The sequence below is a fragment of the Ursus arctos genome, unplaced genomic scaffold (assembly GCF_023065955.2).
Source record: "Ursus arctos isolate Adak ecotype North America unplaced genomic scaffold, UrsArc2.0 scaffold_25, whole genome shotgun sequence".
In the NCBI taxonomy this organism is placed as follows: domain Eukaryota; kingdom Metazoa; phylum Chordata; class Mammalia; order Carnivora; family Ursidae; genus Ursus; species Ursus arctos.
Genome location: NW_026622930.1, coordinates 648718 through 668025, shown reverse-complemented (window position 1 = coordinate 668025; position 19308 = coordinate 648718). Strand labels below are relative to the sequence as shown.

Here is a 19308-nt window from a genome sequence, read left to right as displayed (position 1 = left end):
CCGCGCCTCTCCCTGGCAGGTACTCTCCTCACCGGTTCAGCAGAAACTGCTGCTCCTGTCCACACACCAGTCAGGGATTAGTCCGACGGCGGGGTGCGCGCCCTGTGCTCCTGCCGCTCTTCAGTCCCACCCCCGACACCGCAAAGGGTGGGACAAGCCCGTGGGGCAGCCAGGCGGGCTGGGGATGGAGACGGGGGCCACGCATGGTGCGGGGACCCATCGGCGGAGGCCCCGCGGGTCACACACAAACCCCCCGAGCCCCAAGCCTGGCTCCTGGTTCCCGCCATGTGTGGGAGATCAGGCCTGGGCCTGCGTCCTGCTTGGCCGTCGTCCTTCAGCAGACGGGACATGCCCGAGACCCTGGGACCCACTGCAGGGCCCCCTTCCCCAGAGTGTCCCCTGGCAGGCCTGTGTGCAGACGGAACTCCCTTTCCCACGGGCCCTCGACACACACACAGCACACGAGGAGTGCACTTTGGGACAAAAACCTGCACAAGGGAGCATTTCGTAAGATCAAATATACACGTTTATTTGAAGGCGACACACGTGTCCATTGCAAAGCAATGCTCGGAGTGGACTCGGGCCTGTGGGCTCCACACACGGCCCGGCACTCGGCTGAGTCTTCGAGCTGGAAGGGGGAGGGGGCGACGTGGGAAAAGTCCGAGGACAAGTGGACGGGCTCCGCGAGCTGCCCCCTGGGCTCCAGGTCCCGGGCCTCTGATGTCCTTCGCGGGCCGGTCATTTCACCTGCAGACGACATACTGCGTGAGCTCCTTTCCCACTGCCCGGTGCTGCACGCGCCTCCCCCTCCCGCGGCAGCCCCGCCGCTACCTTGAACAGCGTGACCGTGGTACTATAGAAGACGCTGAGGAGGAAGAGGACGATGAAGGTGGACGCCATGGTGTTCAGGTTCTCGAAGCCTTCCTCCTCGGCACCCACCTCCCCCTCTGCAGGGAACACAGCACAGAGGGGTCAGGCCGCGCTCCAGCAAGGCCCAGCCCCAGGCCCGCCCTCGGGTCTCGGCTGTGCTGCCCCAGGAGGGCCAGGCGGGTGGGGGCAGTGGGAGAGGATGCACGTGGCTCCCCAGCCCCACAGGCACTGCCTTGCGGGTCGAGGGCCCCGGGCTCAGTCGGGAAGGGTCTGAGCCAAGCATTAGCTGGGCCTCGGCAGCCCGAGGCGGCGGGTCAGGGCGAGGCAGGACGTGGCCAAAGCAGAGCAGGGGGTGACCCCGAGCACCTCGTGGAGTTGCTGTGGGGTGGCAGAGCGACACAGACACAGGGGTATGGCCGGGTTGGGGCGGCTCACGGTGTCCCGAGGGCTCCTGGTGGCAGGGGCCATACAGCCAGGGCCGCCCGGGAGAGAAGCAGGGAGCAGGGCCTTCTGCCAGCTGTGGACTGGGGGTGGGTGTGCCCCTGGCCACTGAGGCCAGCGAAGATGGCAGCGGGGGGCTGGCATGTGTCTGGGCCACGGGGGCCCTCCTTGCCTCTCCGTCTCAGAGTGCGTGGCACACGTGAGAGCCCATGTGGGGCCCTAGCTGGCTGTCTGCCCTGCCAGTTCTCTGGGGCTAAGGGGTCAGATAGAACCCTGAGGCTCCAAGGAGGGTGACACTGGGGTAGACAGGCTGAAGACATTCAGTGGGGTCAGCAGCCCCTGCATAACTGGGCCCTTTGGGGCATCTCAAGCTCAGGCTCCTAAGGGCCTGGTATGCAGAGAGGGTCTCGGAGGCAGCCTGGAGGGGGCTGTGCTGCCTATGGCTGTTGGCAGAGGAGATCCCACTCAAGCCCCTGCCCCTCTCTGCCCACCGGGCTCTGTACTCCCTCACTCCTGCTCCTGGGGACCTCGTTTCCCGCCATTTCCAGGGCTAGGTGTTCTCTGGGGCTCTCCACTCAGATCAGGCGCTCTGCAGCCTACCCCTGCAAGTAAGAGCCTCCCTGCCTCTGGGGCCGATGTCCAGGCACGCCTGCGTGTCAGGACAGGCCAGGCCCTGTTCACCTATGGGCGCTGGGGTTCTGCTGCCTTCAAGAGCCTGGGCACGGGCAGGGGTTTTCCTTGGCCCCAGACCCGGGAGTGGTGGCCAAGGTCAGAGTCCAGACCTCCAAGCTGAGACAGAGGGACAAGCAGAGCTTGGGCACGAAGCCCTGCAGAAAGTGACACGGCCGGACAGGGCAGCAGTTCCTGCCAGAGGGACCACAGTGTGCGAGGGCTGGCACCTGCGTGTGTGTACGTGCGTGTATGTGTCCGTCTGTCTGTGACTGTGTGCATGTGTCTGTCCGTGTCCGTGTGTGTGGGTGTGCGTGTACACGTGTGTCTGCGTGTGTGTCTGTGACTGTGTGCGTGTGTGTCCACGTGTGCATGTGTCTGTCCGTGTCCGTGTGTGTGGGTGTGCGTGTACACGTGTGTCTGCGTGTGTGTCTGTGACTGTGTGCATGTGTCTGTCCGTGTCCGTGTGTGTGGGTGTGCGTGTACACGTGTGTCCATGCCTGTGTGTCTGTGACTGTGTGCATGCGTGTCCACGTGTGCACGTGTCTGTACGTGTCCATGTGTGTGGGTGTGCGTGTACACGTGTGTCCATGCGTGTGTGTCTGTGACTGTGTGCGTGTGTGTCCACGTGTGCATGTGTCTGTACGTGTCCGTGTGTGTGGGTGTGCGTGTACACGTGTGTCCATGCGTGTGTGTCTGTGACTGTGCATGCGTGTCCACGTGTGCACGTGGCTGTACGTGTCCGTGTGTGTGGGTGTGCACGCACACATGTGTGTCCCTACGCATGCATCTCTGTGTGTGTCTGTGTCTACATGCAGGTGCATCTGTCTACATCACGTGTGTGCACACGTGTGAGTATGTCTTGCACAGTCAGGTGGCTGTGGGAGGAATTACAGGAGTGGTGAGCATGGACTCGGTCTGCAAGGAGCACAGGGACGTCCAGAGGCTGGGTGGGGGCAGGGAGGGTGGTCTGGGGGTGCAGACAGCACAGCCATGGCCCCAGCAGGCGAGAGCATGGCTTACTCAGGACGAGCATCGTTTGAATGGATGTTTTTATTTCTAATTTTGATAAATGCCACATGCCACCCCATTGACAAGGGTAGTTTGCACACAAGCACACACAGCGATCAGCCAGGGGCTGTGGGATCCACCGGAGGGGGCGGCCCCGTGGTCAGTAGCAGGTGCTGGCCGTGTCAGACAAGACCAGGGACACGTTGTACAGGGTGGGTTTACCGGTGGACTTGTCCACACTCCTCTCGGTCACCATGTGGGGCAGGGCCTCGTGGCCTACAACACAGGTGTAGGTCTCCCCGGCACTCCAGTCCTCCTCGCTCACGGTCAGGGTGCTGTGGACAAAGTAGAGGCCGGGGGCTTGGGGCTCGGGCGTCGGGGCGCTGGTCACGTAGCTGTCGGGGGACATGGGTTGCCCCTTCTGCAGCCACTGCACGAACACGTCTGGGGGTGAGAAGCCCTTCACCAGGCAGGTGACCGAGGCCGACTCCCGCAAGCTCAGCTGCTCCCGGCTTGGCGGCAGGACGTACACAGATGGCATGTGCTTGGCGACCTCTGTGGGAGGAAAGACAGTGGTGAACTCAGGCCGGGGCCCGGTGGGGAGGGACTTCCAGCGGCCGTGGGAGAGGCCTGGGCCGCGGAGGAGCCGGTCCCTACCCTTGGGCCTGGAGATGGTCTTCTTCAGCGGTGAGGGCAGATCTGTGTGGGTCACTGTGCAGGTGAACTTCTCCCCCGACTCCCAGTCCTCCACACAGACGGTGGCCTCCCCCATGGCGCTGAAGGTGATGTTGGGGTGGCTCTCGGAGATGTTGGTGTGGGTTTTCAGAGGCTCGCCATTCTGGCGGGTCCAGGAGATGGTCAGGCTGTCATAGGTGGCCAGGTCTGTGACCAGGCAGGACAGCTTGGCCGACTTGGTGAGGAAGATGCTGGCAAAGGAGGGGGGGATGGTGAAGATGCTGATGCTGACAGGTGAATCTGGATCAAGAGAGAATTTATGTCAGTGACCGGCTGGATGCGAAGCAGGCAAAGGTGGAGATTTTCCCCAAAGAACATAGACTGACTTCACAGAGAGCCTTCCTGAGCCCCGAGGCCCCACTGGAGGGGAATGCTGGGCCCCCACCTCCCTGCCCTTGGCCGCTCCAGGAAGCCAAGGCTCAGGGAGTGGTGGGCCTGAGTGGACAGCTGTGCATGTGAGGGATCCCATGAGGGGCTGCATGAGGGGCCAGACCACTCACTGGGGGTGCACATGGAGGACACGTTCTTCTCAGAGACAACCCCGTTGTGCTCCACTTGGCAGGTGAACACGCTCTGGCTGAGCCAGGCGCTCTCGGTGATGGTCAGCATGCTGAGGACCTTGTAGGTCACAACCCCGGACACCTTGTCATCGGCCTCCACCCTGCCGGTGTCGATGCCAGACTCGAGCCGCTTTCCATCACGAAGCCAGGACACGGAGATCTGCTGGGGGCTGAAACCCTTGGCCTGGCAGACGAGCTGGGACGTGCGCTGGCCGTTGCCAGAGAAGGCGTCGCGGGGTGGAATGAAGACAGTCACGTTGGGGGGCAGCTCTGCAGGCACTGCAGGGAAGGGACAAGGCGTCAGCCCACCTGGCCCCACCCTGCCCACCTGGCCACGGGTAGGAGGGCCCGGCTCTCACCTAAGATGGGCACTTTCACTGACTTTTCACCATTGGAGTGCTTGACCTTGCACGTGAGGTACTCATCGGAGCCTTGGAGGACGTCCACGGAGGGCAGGAACACCTGAGAGGTAGCCACATACTTGCCCTCTCTCAGAACCGAAGGGAAGTTCTTGATGTCCCGGTTGCCGACCTCACTGGTGTTCTGGTAGTTCCAGGAGAAGGTGATGGAGCTGGGCAGGAAGTCCCGGGCCAGGCAGCCCATGGCCACCAGGGTCTCATCGGACTGGAAGCTCTCACAGGTGATGAGGGGGAAGAGGTTTGGAGGGGACGGGTTCTCTGAGAACCAGAGAGGGACAGGAGATGAGTGAGAAGGGCTCTTCTTCCCATGTTCCTCCAGGCGGGCCAGAGCCAGCCCTATGGCTCCCTCACCCCACTGCCACAACGGCTGGCCTCTTGTCCTCCCCAGCCTGGACCAACAGTCGGTGGCTGGCTGAGGCCGAATCCAGCCAGGAAGGGGAGGCACGGCAGCCCCCACCCTGCTGCAGAAGCCCAGCTCTGGAATGCTGGGAAGTTGGGGGGAAGACGTGGCCTCTGCCTTGTCCTCGAGCAGTCTGCTACCCTGGCTCCCAGCTCAGGATGGCTTGGCCTCAGCCACTGCTGCCTTCCCTTTGAGACATGGGAGCCAGGCCGCTACGCTCAGCCACAAGCCCCATGAGCCATCTGTGACACAGCTTGACGGCAAGAAGAGGAGCCCCCAGCCAGCCCCCAGCCCTGGCCAGTGTGTCTGGGGTCAGCGGAGGGGTGTATGTGAAGAGTCGGACCATGCAGACTCCCCTTCGCCCATCCTTAGCACAACCAGGTCATTGAGGTCAGACCAGTGTTAGTCAGGACAGTCCAGCAAGGCCAGCTCAGCCCAACAAGAACTAAATGGCCCAATGCAAATGAATCTAGCCCACACTAGGACATCAAACTCCTCTGAGCCAAGCCAGCTTATCCAGTCCATGTCTGCTGGGCCAGCTCAGTGACCCTGGCTAATGAGTCCAATTCAGCCCAGCCCAGCTCAGCTCACCCCAGCTCAGGTCAGCTCACCCAGCCCAGTTCAGCTCAGCTCAGCTCAGCTCAGCTCAGCTCACCCAGCCCAGTTCAGCTCAGCCCAGCTCAGCTCAGCCCATCTCAGCCCAGCTCAGCTCAGCTCACCCAGCCCAGTTCAGCTTAGCCCAGCTCAGCCCAGCTCAGCCCAGCCCAGCTCAGCTCAGCCCAGCTCAGCCCAGTTCAGCTCAGCTCAGCCCAGCTCAGCTCAGCTCACCCAGCCCAGTTCAGCTCAGCTCAGCCCAGCCCGGTTCAGCTCAGCTCAGCTCAGCTCAGCCCAGCTCAGCCCAGCCCAGCTCAGCCCAGCTCACCCAGCCCGGTTCAGCTCAGCCCAGCTCAGCCCATCTCAGCCCATCTCAGCCCAGTTCAGCTCAGCTCAGCCCAGCTAAGCTCAGCTCAGCTCACCCAGCCCAGTTCAGGTCAGCCCAGCTCAGCTCAGCTCAGCTTACCCAGCCCAGTTCAGCTTAGCCCAGCTCAGGTCATCTCAGCCCATCTCAGCCCAGCCCAGCCCAGCTCAGCCCAGCTCACCCAGCCTGGTTCAGCTCAGCCCAGCTCAGCTCAGCTCAGCTCAGCCCAGCTCAGCCCATCTCAGCCCAGCTCAGCTCAGTTCACCCAGCCCGGTTCAGCTAAGCCCAGCTCAGCCCAGCTCACCCAGCCTGGTTCAGCTCAGCCCAGCTCAGCCCAGCCCAGCTCAGCCCAGCTCACCCATCCTGGTTCAGCTCAGCTCAGCTCAGCTCAGCCCAGCTCAGCTCAGTCCAGCTCAGCCCAGCTCACCCATCCTGGTTCAGCTCAGCTCAGCTCAGCTCAGCTCAGCCCAGCTCACCCAGCCCGGTTCAGCTCAGCTTAGCTCAGTCCAGGTCAGCTCAGCCCAGCCCAGCTCAGCCCAGCTCAGCTCAGCCCAGCTCAGCCCATCTCAGCTCAGCCCATCTCAGCCCAGCTCAGCTCAGTTCACCCAGCCCGGTTCAGCAAAGCCCAGCTCAGCCCAGCTCACCCAGCCCGGTTCAGCTCAGCCCAGCTCAGCCCAGCCCAGCTCAGCCCAGCTCAGCCCAGCTCAGCCCAGCCCAGCTCAGCCCAGCTCACCCAGTCCGGTTCAGCTCAGCCCAGCTCAGCCCAGCCCAGCTCAGCCCAGCTCAGCTCAGCCCAGCTCAGCCCAGCTCACCCAGCCCGGTTCAGCTCAGCTCAGGTCAGCTCAGCCCAGCTCAGCCCAGCCCAGCCCAGCTCAGCCCAGCTCACCCATCCCGGTTCAGGTCAGCCCAGCTCAGCTCAGCCCAGCTCAGCCCAGCTCACCCAGCCCGGTTCAGCTCAGCTTAGCTCAGCCCAGCCCAGCTCAGCCCAGCTCAGCCCAGCCCAGCTCAGCCCAGCTCACCCATCCCAGTTCAGGTCAGCCCAGCTCAGCTCAGTTCACCTCAGCCCAGCCCAGCTCAGCCCAGCTCAGCCCAGCTCACCCAGCCCGGTTCAGCTCAGCTTAGCTCAGCCCAGCTCAGCTCAGCTCAGCCCAGCTCAGCCCAGCCCAGCTCAGCCCAGCTCACCCATCCCGGTTCAGCTCAGCTCAGCTCAGCTCAGCCCAGCTCAGCCCAGCCCAGCTCAGCCCAGCTCAGCCCAGCTCACCCAGCCCGGTTCAGCTCAGCTCAGCTCAGCCCAGCTCACCCAGCCCGGTTCAGCTCAGCTCAGCTCACCCAGCCCGGTTCAGCTCAGCCCAGCTCACCCAGCCCGGTTCAGCTCAGCCCAGCTCAGCCCAGCTCAGCTCAGCCCAGCCCAGCTCAGCCCAGCTCACCCATCCTGGTTCAGCCCAGCTCAGCTCAGCCCAGCCCAGCTCAGCCCAGCTCACCCAGCCCGGTTCAGCTCAGCTCAGCTCAGCCTAGCTCAGCTCAGCCCAGCCCAGCTCAGCCCAGCTCACCCAGCTCAGCCCAGCTCACCAAGCCCGGTTCAGCTCAGCTCAGCTCAGCCCAGCTCAGCCCAGCCCAGCTCAGCCCAGCTCACCCATCCCGGTTCAGCTTAGCTCAGCTCAGCTCAGCCCAGCCCAGCTCAGCCCAGCCCAGCTCAGCCCAGCTCACCCAGCCCGGTTCAGCTCAGCTCAGCCCAGCTCAGCCCAGCTCACCCAGCCCGGTTCAGCTCAGCTCAGCTCAGCCCAGCTCAGCTCAGCCCAGCCCAGCTCAGCCCAGCCCAGCTCAGCCCAGCTCACCCAGCCCGGTTCAGCTCAGCTCAGCTCAGTCCAGCTCAGCTCAGCCCAGCCCAGCTCAGCCCAGCTCACCCAGCCCGGTTCAGCTCAGCTCAGCTCAGCCCAGCTCAGCTCAGCCCAGCCCAGCTCAGCCCAGCTCACCCAGCCCGGTTCAGCTCAGCTCAGCCCAGCTCAGCCCAGCTCACCCAGCCCGGTTCAGCTCAGCTCAGCCCAGCTCAGCCCAGCTCAGCCCAGCTCAGCCCAGCCCAGCTCAGCCCAGCTCAGCCCAGCTCAGCCCAGCCCAGCTCAGCCCAGCTCAGCTCAGCTCAGCCCAGCTCACCCAGCCCGGTTCAGCTCAGCCCATCTCAGCCCAGCTCAGCTCAGCCCAGCCCAGCCCAGCTCAGCCCAGCTCACCCAGCCCGGTTCAGCTCAGCTCAGCTCAGCCCAGCTCAGCCCAGCTCACCCAGCCCGGTTCAGCTCAGCTCAGCCCAGCTCAGCCCAGCTCAGCCCAGCCCAGCTCAGCCCAGCTCAGCCCAGCTCAGCCCAGCTCAGCCCAGCCCAGCTCAGCCCAGCTCAGCTCAGCTCAGCCCAGCTCACCCAGCCCGGTTCAGCTCAGCCCATCTCAGCCCAGCTCAGCTCAGCTCAGCCCAGCTCACCCAGCCCGGTTCAGCTCAGCCCATCTCAGCCTAGCTCAGCTCAGCTCAGCCCAGCTCACCCAGCCCGGTTCAGCTCAGCCCATCTCAGCCCAGCTCAGCTCAGCTCACCGAGTCCGGTTCAGCTCACCCAGCCCGGTTCAGCTCAGCTCAGTCCAGCTCAGCCCAGACCAGCCCAGCCCAGCCCAGCTCACCCATCCCGGTTCAGCTCAGCTCAGCTCAGCCTAGCTCAGCTCAGCCCAGCCCAGCTCAGCCCAGCTCACCCAGCTCAGCCCAGCTCACCAAGCCCGGTTCAGCTCAGCTCAGCCCAGCCCAGCTCAGCCCAGCCCAGCTCAGCCCAGCTCACCCAGCCCGGTTCAGCTCAGCTCAGCTCAGCCCAGCTCAGCCCAGCTCAGCCCAGCTCACCCAGCCCGGTTCAGCTCAGCTCAGCTCAGCCCAGCTCAGCCCAGCCCAGCTCAGCCCAGCTCACCCATCCCGGTTCAGCTTAGCTCAGCTCAGCTCAGCCCAGCCCAGCTCAGCCCAGCCCAGCTCAGCCCAGCTCACCCAGCCCGGTCCAGCTCAGCTCAGCTCAGCCCAGCTCAGCCCAGCTCACCCATCCTGGTTCAGCTTAGCTCAGCTCAGCTCAGCCCAGCCCAGCTCAGCCCAGCCCAGCTCAGCCCAGCTCACCCAGCCCGGTCCAGCTCAGCTCAGCTCAGCCCAGCTCAGCCCAGCTCACCCAGCCCGGTTCAGCTCAGCTCAGCTCAGCCCAGCTCAGCCCAGCTCACCCAGCCCGGTTCAGCTCAGCTCAGCCCAGCCCAGCTCAGCCCAGCTCACCCAGCCCGGTTCAGCTCAGCCCATCTCAGCCCAGCTCAGCCCAGCTCAGCCCAGCCCAGCCCAGCCCAGCTCAGCCAGCCTGGTTCAGCTCAGCTCAGTGCAGCTCAGCCCAGCCCAGCCCAGCCCAGCCCAGCTCAGCCCGGCTCAGCCCGGTTCAGCGCAGAAGTGCCAGTTCAAAATGGTTTGGTCCCGCTCAGGTGAGGACTGCTTTGGGCAGCGCAGTGTAGTACTGTAGAGTCAGTCCCGAGAGCCCGGTCCTGAGACTCACTAGAAAGTTTGAGACCACCGGACCTCCTTGCCTTCAAGCTAAAGCCATAGTATCCAGGAACCCTGTGTAGACAGGCCTGGCTCCGGGTCAGTTCCTTCTGGTGCTAACCCCTGCCTTTTACATCCTTGTGTGTCCTTGTGGATTTCTCCACTGGGACCCCTATTTTGTCATGGCCTCAGTCTGAGCTGGCTCTTGGTGCCCAAGCATTATCAATCGTTCCCACCTCAGCGTCCTGGGTAAAATACTTCCTGGCCAGTTAAAATTCATCAGGACATTTTACAACGATTGAGTGTTTGCTGTCATCAGCGGGACAAGGCCACGTCTTTGCAGCGCTGCTTCTCGGCTGAGATTGCAGTGCCCAGGGCTCTCCCCTCTTGTCCTTCCCCCTCCTGGCACTTGCCCGTAGCGGAACTCCTGCCTTCTGGGTCTAAAGTAGGCCCCCGACTTTAGCTAAATTCCCTCCAAACAGAAATCATCATTAAATATGACCAAAAATGTAACTTATCTGAGTTTGCACTTCTCATTCTGCTCTTTATCATAAAGCTCTTTTACAAGGCAGTAGGCAACTTTCAAACGCACAGTAACGACCTCGCTCCCAAAGCTGCATTTACCACCAGAACACAGCGTAAGTGGCGCCCTGCGTATGCCAGAGCGTCTGCGCCCTCGGATGGATAGCTAAGAAGCCACAGGGCAGCCCTTCCATCTGTGTCCTTGAAACATCCTTAGAGAAAGTTACATGGGAGGGACCAAGACGACGGTCGCTCAGGCACTTATACAGATAAATCTCCTTGTTTCACGGAGCAGTCGTTAAAGACCGAGTCCTCACCACGCAGAAACCAAAACACCAAATACAAAGTTCTCTCTTACCAGCTCTGCTCCCTGGTCACCGTGGGGGTCTTTGAAGAATTCCTCCAAATCCATTAAAATCGGCTGGCTGCTGCATAGCCGGTTGGCCTGGTGGCGGAAGCCACGACTGCTGCCCCCAGCCACGGCGGGCCCCGGGGGACCCCCAGCCACGGGGGGCCGGGGGCGCCGGGCAGACACTCCACTGGGGCTCCGTCAGCGCGGGAGCCCGGCAGAGCTCCTTTCTGATTCGAGACCTGACTGGATTTCCTCTTAGTCCAACAAGCAACACGCTTCACTGAACTCATTCAGGACAATCACTCAGGTTTCACCTAAAATTTGTCCCAACAGGAATGCTTGAAAAGTGGTCTGCAAGCATGCGGACGGGAAGGCCATGTTATCAGAATATCTAAGCGCCTCTTCATCACAAAGAGAAAATCGTCTCGCTTAAAATACTGCGAACGCAGTGATTGCAAGAACCGTGCGTGGGGGCACCGGAGGGTGCTTTGAGGTCAACAACCATTTGCAGGGACAACAAATTAGACAAACCTTACACGGACGCATCGTAAACTGTCCCTAACACCAGTTTAATTTCTTAAACATCTCATTTTGGAAATGAGCGTAATTGAGATGTTGGTGAGCTAAGACCGAAAAATTAAACTCAGCTAAAGAAGGAAGCGGCGGGCTCCTGCAGTGTCTTGGCCTTATTTTAGAAATGCAAATCACACAGGTGTTGTTTTGCAGGGCGGCTGTGTTCAGCCTCGCAGGGCTGGGCAAAACCACCCGAAAACCACTTCTGCTAGCCACAAACTATAAATTTGCCAAGTGTGTTTTCTGGCTCCCTAAAATAGACAGCCCGCGTGACCTGCAGCCTGCCACCTGCAGCCTGGCCCCTCGCCGCGCCTCAGCTAACTCAGCACTTGCAGAACCGCTGAATTAAATACAAAAATAACCCTAACTTATCAACATCAAAACCGCTCCGGCAGGGGGGCGACAGCACCGCGGCCCTACTTCTTGTTTGACTCCAGAAAGACGTGATTCTGGGTTGTTAATTGCCTGATACAATTAAAAAAGTCTAATATCCTTGAAAATCTCAACATGGCAAAGTCACAGTTTTGTGAACTCTTTTTCTCAGGAGCCCTTCAAAGACGCCCTGTCCTTCGGAGTTTAGGAAGCGTGCACTTAGGACGAGCAGCCGCCTCTCCCTGAGACGCTGGCTGCCCCAGCCCAGCTCCCTGGCCCCCAGACCCGCCGTCCGGGCAGCAGGACTCCGTGTCCCTCCTCGCCCGGGTGGCTCCGTTCCTGACCAAGAATCGTCAACAGTCCAGCACAGAGCATCAGCCCTCATTCTGAGGACAGTCTTTCACCCCACACTCCAGCTGTGGTGTCCTGCTCGCTCTGCAAACACAGCTAGCCCTGCACACTCCTCAGCCGACACCAGGGCTCTAAGACCCGGGTGGCACCAACCACAGCCGCTCGGCCCTGTGGCCGCGGGGGTCCTGGCCCACACGTGGCCCGCCTGGCCTCCAGGCCCCTCTGCAGGGGCTCAGTTACTCCACGGGGTATGCAGGCATTACTCTAGTTTTAGGAAGACATCAGGAAACCGAGAGGCTCCAAAGTCCCGAAGGCACCCGGCCCTCGTCCCCTCCCGGCCAGCCTGCCCCTGGGGGCATGTCCCAAGGACCCTCCATCGATGCTCAGAAAACCCCAGGAAAGGAGCAGAAAATAAAGGCCCTGGCAGGGCCGCTCTTACCTGACGACACGGTGACTGAGGTCCCCTGGCCCCAGTAGTCCATACCGTAATAATCACAGTGGTGAAATCGCCATCCGCACCCCACCAAAACCCCTGGGCCCGGCCCGGCATTGCCCCGACTCAGAGTCTGCACGGTCTCCGGGCCACACGGACGCCGATCATCCAAGTCACCCCCACTGCCCCTGAGACCCTGTGGAAGCCAGACCGCGGCCTGCCTGGGCGGCCTGACTGCAAGCCAACAGCCCCTAACAGGGATTCCAAAGTCCAGTCCACCCCAACGGCCACGGCCCTGGAGAGCCTGATGCCACCGGCTGCTCTCCCACAGTCGCGGCGGCGGCCGAGAAGGCCTGGACTGTGTGGCTGGACCAGCCAAAGAGCTGCCTTGTCCCTGAGTACAGCCGTCCTCAGGGCGACCTCCAGGCCCCTGTCTCTGCCCGCCTCCCTGGCCTCCAGAAACCCCAACAGCCTGACCCCCTCCAAGTGCAGCCAGCCTGGGGAGGCTGTGAGGACCCACCTGAGGAGACGGTGACCAGGGTCCCCTGGCCCCAGTAGGCGAACCAGTTGTCACAATGTGACAACTGTGTGGGGACCCCGGACAAGAAGTTGGGTCCGGCTAAGGCCTTGGACCTCAAACCCCACCCGGTGGGGCCGACGGGACGGCCCCAGGAGGCAAGGGTGGCTGAGAGCCAGGAGGGGAGGGAGCCGCTGGCTGCCAGCCCCTTCCCGAGCCCCGGGCTGCCCCCAGTCCTTCCAGATCTCAGACCCAGACACCCTCATTTTTTCCCCCAAATGCAGCAAAAAGCCCCGGAGAGAGAGAGGAGAGCAGGGCTGTGAGGACTCACCTGAGGAGACGGTGACCAGGGTCCCCTGGCCCCAGTATTCAAAGTTATCACATTGCCAAGGGCCCCGTTACGGGGCGTACAAAAACCTCACGGCTGCCCAGCAGCCCGGCCACGGCCGACGCCCTCAGTCCTCAGGGCTGCGAGCCCCGGACACAGAGCCCACTCTGGCAGCGCCCGCTCCCCACAGAGAGGCCTCACAGGGCGAGGACCTCACAGCCTCAGAAGCAGCCCGCTGGGCTCCCCAGACGGCCCCGCAGAGACCGGGGAGTTTCGGGAAACTTCTGCCCCAGGGATGGGACAGAGGGGCCAGTCTTACCTGAGGACACGGTGACCAGGGTCCCCTGGCCCCAGTAACCAAAAGCATCGCACAGAGACACAGCCCTGCTTCTGCTCTGACACAGACCCTCCTGGCCCCCGCAGCGTCCACACCTTGGCACCTGAGTGTGCAGAGCAGACCGCGGGCTCCCCTGCCCCCAGACATACCACCCAGAGCACGAGCGAGGCCGGCAGGGGTGCAATTACCTGAGGAGACGGTGACCGGGGTGCCCTGGCCCCAAACATCCAAGTAGTCATGGCCACACTGATGCAGGTGCCCAGCCCCACCCCACAGAAAGCCCGGCCCCACACTTCTCCTTCCCGGCCAACGCCTATGCCCTGTCTGCCTGGCCCTCGGCGTGCTTGCCCCCCAGGAGCTCTGCCAGCTCCGAGTCTCGTCCCCATGGGGCCCAGGAGCCAGTGGGGACCCTGCTGTCCTGCAGGGTCCCGGGCTGGACCCCAGGCTCGGAGCTACGGCCGGACCCAGGGACCTGGCCCGATGCTCACAGAGCAGCTGCAGGGGACACTCACCTGAGGAGACGGTGACCAGGGTGCCCTGGCCCCAGTAATCCATACCCCAGGAGCACAGCCTCTGTCCAGCTGCGTCGCCCATACAAAAACCCACTTGACCTCCATCCCGAGTGGAGACACAGCAGCACGCTAGCCTTGGCTCAGCGTGGGCTAGCAGACTCACCTGAGGAGACGGTGACCAGGGTGCCCTGGCCCCAGCTGTCGAAGTAAGCATATGCACAGTGAGCTGTCCCTGTGCTGGGGCCTCTGCAGAACCCCCCCGCCCCAGGGTCCCCAGGGAGCCCCGGGGCCGGAAAGTGTGCTCTTTGCTGGAAGAAACAGCCCGCCCTGTGCCCCCGCATGTTCCCTCCTGCCCCCAGTGCCCTGGCCTGGCATTGGATGTCCTTCTCGACACCTGACTCCTGTTGGTCCTGAGGTCATGTTCTCCCTGCACAGCCCTGCAGCGGCCCTGACTGCTCCGGGCCCAGGCTGCGCGCCCTGCCCAACCCCCGACCAAGCTGCCACGCCTGCCTCCCTGTATCCAGGTCGCTGCACACAGCCCCCCTCCCCCAGCCCATCAGGGACCCAGGCCGTCCCCCAGGCTGTGACTTGCAAAGTCCCTTCACTTTCTGAGGCGGCTAGGCACCCCGCTGCCAGCTTTCTCAGGCTGCCCATCGACGCCCAGCGGGTCTGCAGGGAGCTGGAGGACGAGCACCGGCCCACCCCTGCAGTGCTCCCCCACCAGGTTTCTGCAGGGCTGTGAATCACTGTGGTCCCAGTTAGCACTGTGGTTCCTGGCTCAGCCAAAACCCCAGGGCCCTAAGGCAGGCGAGGGGAGCAGGCAGGGCCACAGACCCCCCCCCTCCGGCCGTTCCTGACAACACGGCGGCAAACAGCTCACCGCCACTAACAATAATCAATATTGAAGGCCCTCCTCCGGCCGTTCCTGACAACACGGCGGCAAACAGCTCACTGCCACTAACAATAATCAATATTGAAGGCCCTCCTCCGGCCGTTCCTGACAACACGGCGGCAAACAGCTCACCGCCACTAACAATAATCAATATTGAAGGCCTTCCTGCATCATTTTTCCCTTTATCTTTCAGAAATAAGAGTAGATCCAGGGCTGTGCCCACAGGCCGCCTGCGTTCGAGCCGTGGGTCCGAGAAGGCCGGGGGCAGCTGCCGGCAGGGGCCGTACCCAGGGCCATGGCTGACCTGAAAGGCGGATGACTCCTGCCAGGTGGGCCCTGGGGGACCTTCCCGCGGCTCGGCCCATGAGGCCGCCTTCCCTTTAGCCACGTCTGTGGACCTCGTGAACCCTGCCTGTTTACTGTCCCCCACGCACAGCCTCCGGGGGGCCGGAGCTGTGCCTGCCCGCCGGGACTGTGAGTCCTGGAGGAGGGTTCTCAGCTCTGCACGCCCCTGGCTGTGGGGCAGGTGCAGGGCAAGGGGCGTGATGGTCCACGGGGAGCTCCCCCCACCTGTACGGGCTGCTCTCCCTGACCCCACACATCAGGCCTGGGGCTGGGCGCTGGGACCCGCAGGTTCACCAGGTGTGGCCTTCAGGGAGGCAGAGACCCACATGGGCTCCCACGGGCTGATGTGAGTGTGGCAGCTGAGACCACGCAGGGGCAGCGGCCAGGGGCACGGAGGCAGCCGGCGGTAGGGAGGGAATGATGACCCCCTGGGGCGTGCTGACAGAGGGGGTGGGTGAAGAGTGTGTTGGAAGTGGTGTGTGTGTGTGTGTGTGGGGGGGGGATTCCAGGCAGAGGGACAGCTGAAGCCAAGACCACAGGCTGGCCGTGAGCCTGGAGAGGAGTGGCTTGCTGTGGCTGGATTCCAAGGTGGCCTTTGTGCCCCTCAAAGAGGGGGAGGGATGTGCAGGCCTGGTTCAGAGTCTCTTTCTGGAAAGTTCTGTCTAGTACGGTGTGGACAATGGATCTAGGCTTCCCTGGGGGCAGCAGGAGCAGGAAGCTTGGGTGCTGAGAGAGGATTAGGGAGCCCCTGGGTGGCAGGTAGGTCACGCGGGCTCCCGTGGGAGGGGGTGAGGGGCAGGAGGCAGAGAGAGCAGGGGAGTGTCTGAGGTGGTACTCCAAGGATTCGGGGCTAAGGGTGGGGCTCCAGGCTCCTGGCCTGGTCTCGGGGAAATGGGGAGAAGCTGGGGAGTGCAGTGCAGGTGCAGCGAGGGGTGCAGCTGGTGATGTCGACCTCCGGCAGGCTGATGTGAGGTGCTGGGGAGACCCCGCCGTGATGCTGGGGCGCAGGTCCCCTCCAGACATGGCTGGACACCAGCCCATGAACAGTGTCTGGGTCTGGGGCAGTGAGGGATGAGCCTGGGGAGCACAGTGGGGGTGCCCTGTGTAAGGGCAGACCAGCACAACAGCCCCAAGTTACCTGTGGAGGAAGCAGGTGGGGGAGAGGAGGCAGGGGTGAGGCGGGGAGCCTGGAGAAAGAGCAGTGGCCTGTCACTGGGAGGAGGTGATCCTATGGCCTGTGTGAGAACTGGCTGGCCCTGGGGGCCTGGGGTTGGGGGCAGGGAAGTTGAGGAGTGGGTCATGGCCTGTGGTTCCTCCCCACCACCATGCCTGGGCCTCCCGAGCCCACCCTCCGGGGCCCATGGGGTGGCTCCTGGCTTGCAGGCAGGGCTTCCTCCAGCCCTACCCCCTTGCTGGTCTCTGTGCTGTGGTCTCAGCCCTGGGACCTGCTGTCTCCTCTTAGGCGATGAAGGGTAGGGTCTGGTCTGGCTTTCTAGGCTCTTCCGTTCCTGGCTGGGGGAGGGAAGGTGCCCTCTAGGCCTGCCGGCCCCTTTCCTCCACCTTCCAGCCCCAGTCCCCAGCCCTGCCTCTTCACCATGGCAGAGAACCAGTCAGGCTGCAGCACCCTCTGGCCTGCAGAAGACCCAGTCCAGCTCTTGCAGATCAGCGAGTCCTATCGGTCCCCGTGGAGGACAGGACCTAACCTTGGCAGAGTGCTTGAGCCCTGCACAGAGAACTGTGACCTGCCATCCCTGGTTCTTCCTGGCAATGCTGTGTGGAGTTTGGGTCAGGGCAGCTGGGCTGGGTCCAGAGCCTGCAAACCATATGTCTGGCCATGCTCATGCCCAGGCTGGCCTCCTTCTGCAGCATCCCATGGCCTGGTTCTGGGAGCCTGCCCCTGCCCTCCAGGGAAAGGACACAGGTGTCACAGGTGTGTGCCCCAGTGAGTGCCAAGTGTGGTATTTGGATCAGTGTAATGGGGTGGCCAGAACTGGGCTCACTGGTGGGTCTTCCAGCCTCTGCCCACAGCTGCAGGCTCCTGGGGCCCTACCCCTTCCAGGACGGTGACTGGGAAGGTGTCTCCTGGCTTACTTAGCTGCCCTGAGCAAGACTTGGAGTTGAGCTGGAGGCCGAACCCCTGCAGCAGGTGGGGAGGGCATCCTGTCAGTCAGGACACGTCCATGCAATTGCTTCTGAAAATGGTGAGCTAGGAGTGGCTGGCAAGGGGCCTTGATGTCTTTCCAGGCCTGTGGTGCCACCGTGCCTTGATGAGGTAATCACACTCCAGGGTTGTGTTCCCCCAGAGTCAGGCATGGCGGTAGATCAGATGACCAGAAAGCAGGTGCGCTCTCACCAGTACCAAGAGTATCCCTTACACTCCTGGGGAGAAGCAATGTAGCTGATATTTGACCTCCGATGGCCTCCGCCATTGGGGAGCTGGTTCCTGAGCACCTTACTCCAGAAGGAAGGGCCTCACGGGCAAAAACACAAGAGGACCGTCTTCTTGCTTCGCTTCTCAGGCCAAAGCTGTAAAGAGCAAGTGACTGCTGTTGCTGACAAACCAGCAGTTGTGAGAAGCCACCAGAGGGAATAGAGAGGAATAAGAAACAGAATTTCCCTCCTCTGAGGCCCTGTGACATGAGCAAAAAGGAGTAAAAACCAGAAAAAAAGGCAAGAGGTTACAAACAAAGATGAAAAAGCAATGGGAAGGAGCACCAAGTCCTGCAACGGAAAGAGCAAAAGACCCCTTTGGCTCCCGGCAGGGTCCCCACCTCATCCCTGCAGCCCAGAGAGGTGGGAGGGGTGCTTAACAAAGCCCCAGGAAGGTGGCTCCTATGTTCCCCAAGTTCCTGAGAGAGGGGACTGGCGGGGGCGGTCATAATGCTCTATGGGAGGGAGCACCTTCAATGCACACGACAAAGGGTTGACGACAGGGTAGCCAGGGCTGACGTTGGTCTCCTCACTGACTGAGGAGTCAGGACGGGTACTTGCCCAGCTGCTGAGGTATGGGGTGTTGGGCAGGTGTCTCTGTGAAGGCCGTTCCTTCATGGCGGGAGAGGGGCTGTCACAGTCACTGGTACCTGAAGCAGGAGGGGTGGGCAGGAGCTAATTGCTCATTGCCAATCTGGCTTTTTGTGCAAGAAGGGAAGCCCCAGCTTCTTCTGCATTTCCTTGTCCAGAGTGAATCCTGTGTCCATCTTGGGCCTCCCTGATGCTCTCGTCTCCTGGGCGTGGGAGTACTCTTCTTTCGCCGGGGTCTAAGGAGCACACACTGCTGGACACACGTCATGTCAACCTGCTCTCTGGCTGGCAAGGAAGAGCTGCTTGTGAGCGCTGCCTTGGGAAGGAGTGGGTGGCCATGATGGGTCTTTCATGATGGAAGCAGTAGCTCCAGGGCTCAGGTCCTGAGGGCAGCATCCCCCCCACCCCCAAGAGCAGGACATTCCTGTGCCTTCAGGTGAGTCCCTGCAATAACCTGGACATTGACAAAGCCTCAGAGATCATGACACCTCATTCACCTTCTTTACCTTGAGGCTGGAGTAAATCGAGTCAAGCTCAATACTCAGCCACGTATACCCAGAGGGATGATCACAGCCCAAGGTCACACTTGCTGTAACCCTTGTCATTGTTGGCATGCTCTTGTGGGCATTTCCAGCCATAGACACTTTTGTTTTTAAATAATTATTTATGTTACGTAAGTCACCATACAGTACATCCCAACTTTTTGATGTAAAGTTCCATGATTCATTACTTGGGTATAACACCCAGTGCTCCATGCAATACGTGCCCTCCTTACTACCCATCACCAGCCTATCCCATTCCCCCACCCCCTCCCCTCTGAGGCCCTCAGTTTGTTTCTCAGAGTCCATAGTCTCTCATGGTTCATTCCCCCTTCTATTTACCCCCCTACCTTCTTCCCTTTCTTCTCCTACCAATCTTCCCGCTATTCCTTATGTTCCATAAATGGGTGAAACCATATGATAATTGTCTTTCTCTGCTTGACTTATTTTGCTTACCATTATCTCCTCCAGTCCTGTCCATGTTGATGCAAATGTTGAGAAATCGTTCTTTTTGATAGCTGAGAAATATTCCATTGTATATATGGACCACAACTTCTTAATCCAGTCATCTGTTGAAGGGCATCTCGGCTCCTTCCACAATTTAGCTATTGTGCGCAAT

At 61.6% G+C, this 19308-nt stretch overlaps 3 gene segments (V, D, J or C); all 3 read right to left on the bottom strand.

Annotated features, from left to right (window-relative positions):
- LOC130544844 (Ig alpha-1 chain C region-like) overlaps window positions 1–13945 on the bottom strand; it is a 137909-nt gene extending 123964 nt beyond the window's left edge. The window contains 1 exon segment of the C gene segment in view: window positions 13893–13945. Within this exon segment, the coding sequence occupies window positions 13893–13935 (43 nt within the window).
- LOC113249536 (immunoglobulin heavy constant mu-like) lies at window positions 509–13147 on the bottom strand. The segment is given in 7 exon segments: window positions 509–747; window positions 832–947; window positions 3214–3546; window positions 3649–3966; window positions 4227–4565; window positions 4646–4963; window positions 13047–13147. Coding segments are annotated over 6 exon segments (1359 nt in total).
- Window positions 13946–17125: 3180 nt separating the features above from the next.
- The window catches only part of LOC125282236 (immunoglobulin heavy variable 3-23-like), a 65841-nt gene continuing 63658 nt past the window's right edge, over window positions 17126–19308 (bottom strand). The window contains 2 exon segments of the V gene segment in view: window positions 17126–17266; window positions 18031–18209. Of these exon segments, the coding sequence occupies window positions 17126–17266; window positions 18031–18209 (320 nt within the window).